Source organism: Biomphalaria glabrata, chromosome 11 (assembly GCF_947242115.1).
Source record: "Biomphalaria glabrata chromosome 11, xgBioGlab47.1, whole genome shotgun sequence".
NCBI lineage: Eukaryota > Metazoa > Mollusca > Gastropoda > Planorbidae > Biomphalaria > Biomphalaria glabrata.
This window is the reverse complement of record NC_074721.1, coordinates 28,579,377-28,589,235: the sequence shown is the minus strand read 5'-3', so window position 1 is coordinate 28,589,235 and position 9,859 is coordinate 28,579,377. Positions and strand designations below refer to the sequence as shown.

Genomic DNA, 9,859 nt, shown 5'->3' with positions numbered 1-9,859 from the left:
CATTTAATCTTTCTCCTAGAGGAATACCTGGTGGTAAGCCGAACTTAATCACAAGTTACATCTTAATTACTTTTGTGCTATTTCCATTGGATATTATCATGTGTATTTTGCTTAGTTTATTTATATTTAATTAGTGCATTGAGTATTTCTCACTGGCATAAGTAGAAAACATAAACATGTCCTATGTGTATATATTTATGTATTGCATTAATCTTTAGTGCTACGGTGCTCAATTGATCGTTGATGCAACATGTATATATTTGTACATCTTATTTTATTTCCTTTATCTCGGCTGATTGCCATGATAATTTTGCTAGCGCACTAATACGGCGTTTAGAAAGGAGATATAAATTATCTCCCCTTCACTAATTTTACTCTAGCGAGAGTTGCGCCGCTTGAACGGACACCCTCTCCATTTAAGCGCGCTCCATTGTTCTTTTCCGACGGTCGTATGTAAACAAACAGTCTTGGTCGCTGACCACCGCCCATTTCACCCTCCCCCTCTTTCTCTATCTACCTGTGTTGTTTATTTGAGATCTTTCCCCGTTTTATATACATTTTTATATTGCTATAATCAGCCATCTATTTTCCAAGTCTTATTTGTCATTATCTCCCCATTGTGCTTTAAAGCAATTTCACCAATCTGACGAATGCACCTCAGTCGAGGGCATCGATAAGATACATGAGAGACATGTCCTAATTTGTCTTTATTTATCCGCAGCCTTCCTCAGGTGTCTGCCTACTTGCTGTTTCTACTCGACACTATTCAAATATTTGCTATCGAGAATAACCAACTGCCTATGTGCTTAGTGCTATTCAGCACTGCACTTGCCTATTTATCGGATCATTTGTCTACTTGCTATTGAGTATCATCTCCCGCCTACGTGAATCTACTCAACTCTACTACTTGGTGCTATTGGCCTTGCCCGCCTATTCGACAGCCCACCTGTCAAATTATTAGGTGCGACGTTCCTATAGACCTGGATCTGTGCGAGACGTCATAGCTACGCCAAACCCTCTGCAACTCACTGGACATATCCTGTTAACTACGCTACCCACGGCAGATCAGCTCTGCCCGCAGTAACCTTGTGCCTACGGTAGCCGGCCGCAAGCCCTACTGTGCCCACTACAGATATCAGAACTTTGGATTGAGACTCCACAAGAACTGAATCACCGCGTCCCTCTATCCGCTAGAGCGCCACCTTCAGCTGCGGAACCTTAAGCTAGGACACAGCCAGCTGCGACATCAACAGGACAACCAGCTAAGTTTAGAAGACAAAGTGACATACTCTCATATTAAGTGCAAGAGTGATGATTAAACATAGTATTGCTTAGAGATAAATGCAAACCCTCCCCTTTTTTAATCTTCTATGTAAATATTTATGTAAATAAATATTCTTTTATTTTAACTTTGTATCTATCTTTCATTGCTCGTCTCGTTGCGTGCATGCTCCCGATTTATATGCTGACGGGATAGCTTTAAAAATAATCATCCCCTAGACACTAAACGCGCCAACACACGTCACCTTCCCCAACCTGTCACACTATACTCACGTTAAGACTAAAAAAGGGACGACTTTAAATAACCTGGATAACTTGAAACATGCAACACCAACACAGAAACATGTGCAAGAAAAATAAAATAGTATACATTTTAAAACATTATTATAAATGTGTTTTATTATGGTAAATAAAATTTTAACCTTCTTAGATTGTCAATCTTTTTGTCTCTCTCTCTCTCTCTCTTTTGCATATACATATAAATCGTGTATACATCACATAAATATACGATGACAGAGATAATGAAATATATATGTTATTGAATCAATCTTTTCTCTGGTTCTTAAACAGTATAGTCTCTACTTCAGACATTGGAGATTCAATCGCAAGTACAAAAATAAAAGAAACAATGCAAGTGACCATCAAGAGGCAGGAAGAAATCATCCACTGAAATTAAACAAAAAAAGAAAGCTTATTTTAAAACTAATTCTTTTTTGTGTGTGAGTGTGTATCTTTTGACAATGAGATGACAATAGAGACTATGACGTCATTATAAATATTTAAAAAAAAAAAGACAATATCTCCTTGATAGAAATTTTAAAAGTAATGATTTTGATATTAACAAATAATGAATATTAGATTTATGTACATGATAAATTAAAAAAAAAGCCGCGCAAAAAGTAAAATTTTCAAAGATACTTTTAGGCACAGTTTTTTTTAATTGTACCTAAAAGTATCTTTGAAAATTTTGTTGTTGTATATACGTCTAATTGTATTTAAACATCTGATTTCTAGGTCGCAAGGTCTGAAAGGAATTATTTACTTTGCTTTACTTTAAATGGGCTTTACTATACTAGTATATGTGTGTTTTAATACCATCTAGATATGTTCACATAATATATAATTGTTAATGATTTTATATTCTTCTTGGTCTTTTTCTTCAGTTTCTACATTGATGGAATCTCCTTCTGGAGTTCTGCAGGTAGCGTCCAAGATTTGCAAACATATCAGAATTTGGCGTTAGTCTAAAGTTTCCTTTGTGTTTCCAAATTGTTTTGAGCTTTGTAAGTGCTGCTGTTGACTGTGCGATTCTGGACAGTGTTATTGAAATTATGTATTGAAATATTACACTATATATATATATATATATATTTAAATTTCCCTAATCGTATTATTAAAGTACAATGCCCTAGTGGCTTGCTTGCAAAGGTTCTGGATAAATTAGTTTTTTAATTATATTGTACTTTCTTAATTGTCGTGATATCACAGACTGTGAAGATCTTTCTTAAGGAAACATTATACGAACATTATACGAAAAGAGAAGAAAAGGGCAGAGAAATCGATGGGAACACAACATTGACGGGTATGTCATTGTAAGGTAATATAATCAAGCAAAAGTCAGAGAAATGTTTAAGACAGACAGTTCTATTCTATGTATCTACTGGATATTCTTTAAGAAACAGTCTTTTTACATGTATGTCTCTCTCTCTCTTTCTCTTTTTCTCTCACTTACTCAATCACTCACTCATTCTCTCTCTTTCTCACAATCTTGTCACTTCTCACCCACCTCTGTCTCTTATCATTCTTCTGTTAATAACAGTGCACAGAATCCCAAGGGACACAATTCTTTAATATCGCCCACTCTGTTTCCTTCCTAACGTACGTCCTTGGTTTGAATTTAACACAAATGAGACGTCACAATATGGTTCTTATATGTATTGTTACAAATGACCAGTGACAGGAAGAGGTTAACGTGTGACCCCGACGAGATAACACAGCAGCGGGTGTTCCCTGGAATGTACATGTATAAACAGAGACAGGATGTGACGTGTCCTCACGTGTCGTTCCAGGAGACGAACAGATCTAAGTAGGGGGACAGTTACTAATGAATAGTGACAGATAAAGGTCGTTACGTGTGACCCCGACTTGATGACACTGCAGCGAGTGTTTTCTGGAATCTACATGTATAAATAAAGACAGGATGTGACGTTTCCTGACAAGTTATTCCAGTGGATACTAGGAGTGTTTGTGCAACTTTAGAGAAGCGATTAGGGACACTATATAAGCCTGAAAGTTAATGTGAAAGTCAGTCGTATGGAGTCGTGAGTTAGCCGTTACAGTCGATACAGACGATGTAAGACGTGTGCGGCTCTAGTGAAGAAATGTGTACGACTCGATGCAAGTTAACTAGGGTAGAGTTAACTGGAGTGGACTACTGTCGTTAAAGTCTATACAGCGAACTACAGTGGACTTGAGCCGTTACAGTCGATACAGTCGATGTAAGACGTGTGCGGCTCTGATTCGGTAGCCTTGAGTACGACTTGGTTCAGCTTTGGGAGACCTGGAGCGACACTGGGAAGTGTGTCGTTGGTCTGTTATGTGGAATACGGCTCGATGCAAGTTGAGAAGAGATGAATAGCAACGAAGTGAAGAGATGAATTGCAACGAAGTATAGCTAACTGTAAACTGACAGATATTGTACAGTCTTCTACGCTACATGTTACAGTAACAAATTGTTAGAGTTAATAGTCAATAAAGTTATATGAAGCTGAAAGTTTAGTCGTCAAGTTCTTTACAGTGTTTTTATTTGTGTGCCAACTAATACATCTAGCCAGAGGATTCAGAAATACGTAACAGTATTTTGAAAAGAAATTAGTATGTATTTTGAAAAGTATTTAATAAGCATTTTGATTTAATTGGGGGAGACGCAGGTTCTTCCCCCCTCCCCCAAACCTTTGAGTTAGGTCACCTTTCCTTAAAAAGCATCTAGGTCAAACAGTCGAAATTCCAAGTGACACAACCCTATAAAATAGTCCACTTTGTTTTGTTTCTTTCACGATTGCGCCCCTTGTAACGAACGCTACCTTCACATTACGTTTGGTTTTATACTAATATGAGTTTTGAAAAGTTGTTGATATGTATTTTGATTCGTTTGAAGGGGCAGCACTCACTAAGTAACAAGGAAAGATAATTATTTCTGTTTCGTTTGAAATCTTATAGTACACCTTCTACTTAAGGGATATCGTAATTGTATTTCTTAACTAACCGTATGGATGTCCACGTAGGATTCAAGATAACCGCATCTCTTTTAGGAACCATGTGACTCGGGAAAAGATTTATCCCTTGGCTAGGATGAGGAATCGGCTCTACACCAACCCCTCCGTCTGGAGTCCCCCCTGCGACTAGATGATCATTTAATCACATCCGTCTTGTCGTAGGACACGGTCCCATGAGCTAGCGACAAGGGTTTTTCAGTCCCGTGCGAGGCCGGAAGCCGAGCCCACGGGGGGCCCTTCATTAGCTTATAATGTGCCACCACACCCGTAAGGGGACCATTACCAACCGCACGGCCCCGGGTGAAGGAACGAAGCAGTGGTTTTAGGATTGGTTAGCACGTGCAGGTACACTCGCTAGAGCATACAAGGTAGCTCACTAGGAGCCATGTTTGCTCTCGTTCTCAGGCTTTCTGCTTCCGCACGCTAAGGCTACGGAAGCTGGAATTCTCCGTCTTAACTAACAAGCAGTTCTCAGTCAATCAGTCCAGAACGAATAAACCTATCCACTAGCAAACTAGCAGCAATCTAGACTACAGCTTAGGGGGCTACTCTTTCACTTTTGAAGCTATAAGGCTTTATTACCTCACCACCACCTACCTAAAAGCTGAGTTATGCTCACGCTGAACACAAAGCTAATCTCTAACGAGACAACTCAGATACTACTTCACTAATTCACATAACAACGTGACATTATTAAAAGTTATGGTTAAAATACACGACACAAACAACCTATACACTCAAGGAAAGTTACATTCAATCATAATGTTTATACAAAGCTTATAATCAACTCAATCTGCCCATACACTATAGTTCCCGTCACCCTTTCTCTGATTAAGTTTAAACATTGCACAATAATCCATTGGGTAGGAAAAACATAAATCAATAAAAAAAATTAGCAATTATTCAAATAATTACAAGTAATTAATTATTTTGTCTGATACTAACAAGAAAAAAGTCATTTACAGTATTTACAGATATTGCTAAATGTGTAGGATTTAGTCTCCTTAAATAATTATATCTGCTGCAACCTCCACACGCATTCTCCCATCACGTGTATACGTTATATATTCTTTATTGTATTTATTGTAGTTAAAAAAATATGAAAAAAAAACAACAATTAATCAAATAATTATTGGTAATTAATCTCAAGATTGCTGTATCTTTCCATTATCGTTTTGTTGCGTTGTGGTTACATAGATTCTATTTATGTTATAGAAAGAATGTATGTGTTTTCGAGATAACAAAGAGGAAAAGGTTGCATATTTTTTAGACTGACTTTTTCACTTATTCTTTACAAATCGCAGAAATAAGGACTCTATATCTTTAATGAGCTGCGAATAAGTTGGGTGGTTTACAATTTCGCGGCTGAGCGTTAAAGTTAATTTCTACTAAGCATTTTTAAAAAGCTTATTGTCACCCCTATTTTTTCTCTATTTTTTCTCTGCGTTACATCAATGTTTTCTAACTTAACTTCTCTCATGCCTCTTTTTTGGTAACACCGTCAAAAGAACCATCTATAGAGAGGGAAGGAGCACAACGGCTTTAGTAATCCTGGCTAAATTAGGCAACCTTTTTCCATACTCTAAAAGCAGTAGGGAAGAAGAAAAATTTGTACAAAATTGTTTTTGCATTTAAAACATGGTATGTGCATTATTTTGTGTCTTTCTGAATATTAGTTAGGTTTAGTTTTTGTATTTAAAAATTATGGTTTCTTCTTGTATATGCTACTTTAATTTTTAGTTTTGTAACATGAGTTGTCTTTCATAGCTTTGTTAAAATATATTACTTAAATCAATATAATCTATAACAACCCTATTTTTTTATATAAAATACAAAAGTTGACTATTGTTTTGCATTTATTTGTGTGTGAGTTTTAAACAATAATCCTCACCAAGGTTTATGGCTGATTAAAGAGTAGAGAACTAAAATGCCATCATTAATTATATTTTACAGATAAAACAGCAATATCATTTTTGTCGAAATGATTTGTAAGTTTGTCGAAACTAAAACCACAAAGAATGTGTTCACATGAACTGAACCAAGTCCTATGTCACAATGTAACTACACGTAGTATGACATGAAGAAGCTGCTTTTCATTTCTAGAAGAGGATAAAAAAAAAAGCTAATTAATAAAAAAAAAATTAAAAACATTGCATGTAAATTAAAATTGTTTTATTTTGATATTGAAGTCCTACTCTTAACTTCTGACATTAGGCTCTTTTATCGTATTTATATCTTAAATAAAGTGTTTAGGTCAGACAATTTGGTTATGGCTAAACTAAGCAGTGGTTTGGTATCAGGCAATTTTCCACAGAGAGGCTTTCTGGCAAAATGGGTTAATTAAAGTATTTGTGATTGGCATGGATGTACTTAAAACGAATATTTATACTTACAAATAACAAGCTGCTAAATGTTAAGACGTTGTCCAAGTTACCGAAGAAAATGAATACAATATTGGAATGTAGAAGATAGACCATGTACGACAAACGACTCAACACAGTAAAAGGCGACCAGGAAAGCAAGGAATTCAATGGACCTGAGGTATAAACATTTTTGAAATATGTATTTGTTTAGTTCAATATTTACTATAAAATAGCATTAAGAAATAAATATAGAATGAAAGAAAAAAAAAGATAAAATAATTTCATCAAAAAATTGAAGCCCTTCTATGGACTACGTTAGAAAGATATAAAACTAAAAATAAAATATAAATGTAACAGAAAATAATATAAATCTGGAGTATCTATTTACACATTTTTAGGGTATTGAAGCCTTCCGTGTAATTAAGTAGTACTACTTTTAAATACGCGTGTCACAGGTAGTGGACAAAAATGTAAAGTCTACAAAAGGAAGTCTATAAAGCTTTAATAAGTTTTGTGGACCAAGAACTGGATTCGTATGGCGTCAAGCGTTTGATATGTCCCGAAGGACGTAAATTGGTCATCATATAACATGGTTCACATTGTTGTTGCTCTGATTACATTCAATAGATGAATCGGTTATATTTTACATTTAAATGATACTTTTGAGGTACATTGCATTATGCATACCTCCATATCCAGAAGAACAGGCTACTATAATCCAGCACACACACAAGCCCCAGGCAGACCTAGAGACAGCGTTGTGGATTGCAGCAGGATAGACACTAATCAGGTTCTCTTCTTTCAAGTTGCTTCCGAAATAAACAACTGCTACACTGAATACACAACAGAATAACCATCCGAAAACTAGAGTTAGCTGTAAAATAATATAATTGATCTGAATGAACTGTATACAGACTTAAAAAACAACAACAAAAAAACAGACATCTATTATATATCTATATTTGTATTAGTTTTGATATTTTTGATGTACAAACTATTTGTTATACCTTGTTCATAGAAACGCGTCCATTATTTGAGGAAAGAATATAACCCGCTACTACTCCAGTTACGAATGGTCCTAGTCGGCAATAAGGTGCCATATAATAGTAGGTCACGTAGTCAAGTGGACTATTCCTATGAATAAACAGTAATGATAATTACTTGTCTTTGGTCTGGTAGTGAGACAACTCAGGAAAACATGTCATTGTTGCTGAGGCAACACGCAGACATGACAAAGTCATAACAACGAGACAAGACAAAGTCATAACAACGAGACAAGACAAAGTCATAACAACGAGACATGACAAAGTCATAACAACGAGACATGACAAAGTAATGTGATGATGTGCGTAACAGAAAACTGAAACAGAAGACATATCAGAAGACTCACATTTATTAGATGAGACACAATAGAATATATGACATTAAGACAATAAATTGAAAGTTGACAATGAGACACAATAGAAGATATGACATTAAGACGATAAATTGGAAGTTGACAATGAGACACATTAGGGGATATGACATTGAGACAATAAATTGAAAGTTGACAATGAGACACAATAGAAAATATGACATTAAGACAATAAATTAAAAGTTGACAATGAGACAATAACATTGACATTTAGTAATTAACATTAGAATTTGATTATGAGACACAATAGAAGATATGGCAATAAGACAATAAATTGAAAGTTGACAATGACACACATTAAGGGATATGACATTGAGACAATAACATTGACATTTAGTAATTAACATTAAAATTTGATTATGAGACACAATAGAAGATATGGCATTAAGACTAGTCGTGAAATTATAATGTGCATGTTTTGCCAGCGATACTTGGCATGACAGGAGGCTATGACATAAACTGTATTTAATTTAAACACGTTGAAAACACAAATGGTCATTTTATAAAGATTTAATAAAATTAATTTATAGAGCGCTGTTAACAAACATGGCTTAGACTAGGCCGGTGGGATAATATTACAAGCAAACAAGCTAAAATGAATGATTAAGTCTTGAACAAATAGGCTCTTGTGTTCTTCTTGAATGTAGTGAAGCATGTCGATTGTCTAAAAACAATGGAGAGTGACTTACAAACCTTTGGTCTTTGTACTAAAAGCGTTCGCAAACAGTAACTTTTGAGGGAGAAATATGGCATCCCCATAAGCGTTAAGTCAGTGAAGCGCAGGATAGGTTCTGTAGGTTCAGGGTCATTTCATCCCCGGTCACTTCATCCCCCAGTCACTTCATCCCCAGTCATTTCATCCCCTGTCACTTCATCTCATTTCATCCCCGGTCATTTCAACCCCTGGTCATTCATCCCCTATTTTTTTTTATCTTCTGATTATTTTATCTAACAAAGAGTAATCGTAGAAATCTTGAAATAAGCAATACAGGTATTTAATATGTTTCTTCTTATTACATGACAAAAAGTGTAACACATTAGATAAAATTAAATGATACTAGAAACTAAAAAAAAATGTAGTGTAACACATTACATAAAATTAAATGATACTAGAAACTAAAAAAAAATGTAACATTTATAGATATAGAGATCATGTAAAATTATTTTTATACATCCTGTGACAGGTTGGGGAATGTGACGTGTGTTTGGCGCGTTTAATGTCTAAGGGATGATTATTTTTAAAGCTATCACACAACAACACGTCAGCATATAAATCGGGAGCAGGCACGCAACGAGACAAGCAATGGAAGAAAGATACAAAGTAAAAATGAAAAATATGTATTTACATAAATATTTACATGTAAGAATAAAAAGGGGGAGGGTTTGCATCTATCTCTAAACAATAATTGATTTAATCATCACTCTTGCACTTAATAAGAGAGTATGTCACTTTGTCTTCTGACTTAGCTGGTTGTCCTGTTGATGTCGCAGCTGGCTGTGTCCTGGCTTGAGGTTCTGCAGCTGGA

General features: G+C 35.4%; 1 protein-coding gene across 1 annotated transcript in view; it reads right to left on the bottom strand.

Annotated features, from left to right (window-relative positions):
* Positions 1 to 1,681: 1,681 nt before the first annotated feature.
* Positions 1,682 to 9,859, bottom strand: part of LOC129928959 (nose resistant to fluoxetine protein 6-like) — a 36,401-nt gene continuing 28,223 nt past the window's right edge. Inside the window, exons 12-15 of the mRNA XM_056045564.1 lie at positions 7,927 to 8,053; positions 7,607 to 7,793; positions 6,950 to 7,092; positions 1,682 to 1,947 (exon numbers count right to left, since the gene is read on the bottom strand). Of these exons, the coding sequence (XP_055901539.1) occupies positions 1,825 to 1,947; positions 6,950 to 7,092; positions 7,607 to 7,793; positions 7,927 to 8,053 (580 nt within the window). The 3' untranslated portion in view covers positions 1,682 to 1,824. The remainder of the gene's footprint in view (positions 1,948 to 6,949; positions 7,093 to 7,606; positions 7,794 to 7,926; positions 8,054 to 9,859) is intronic.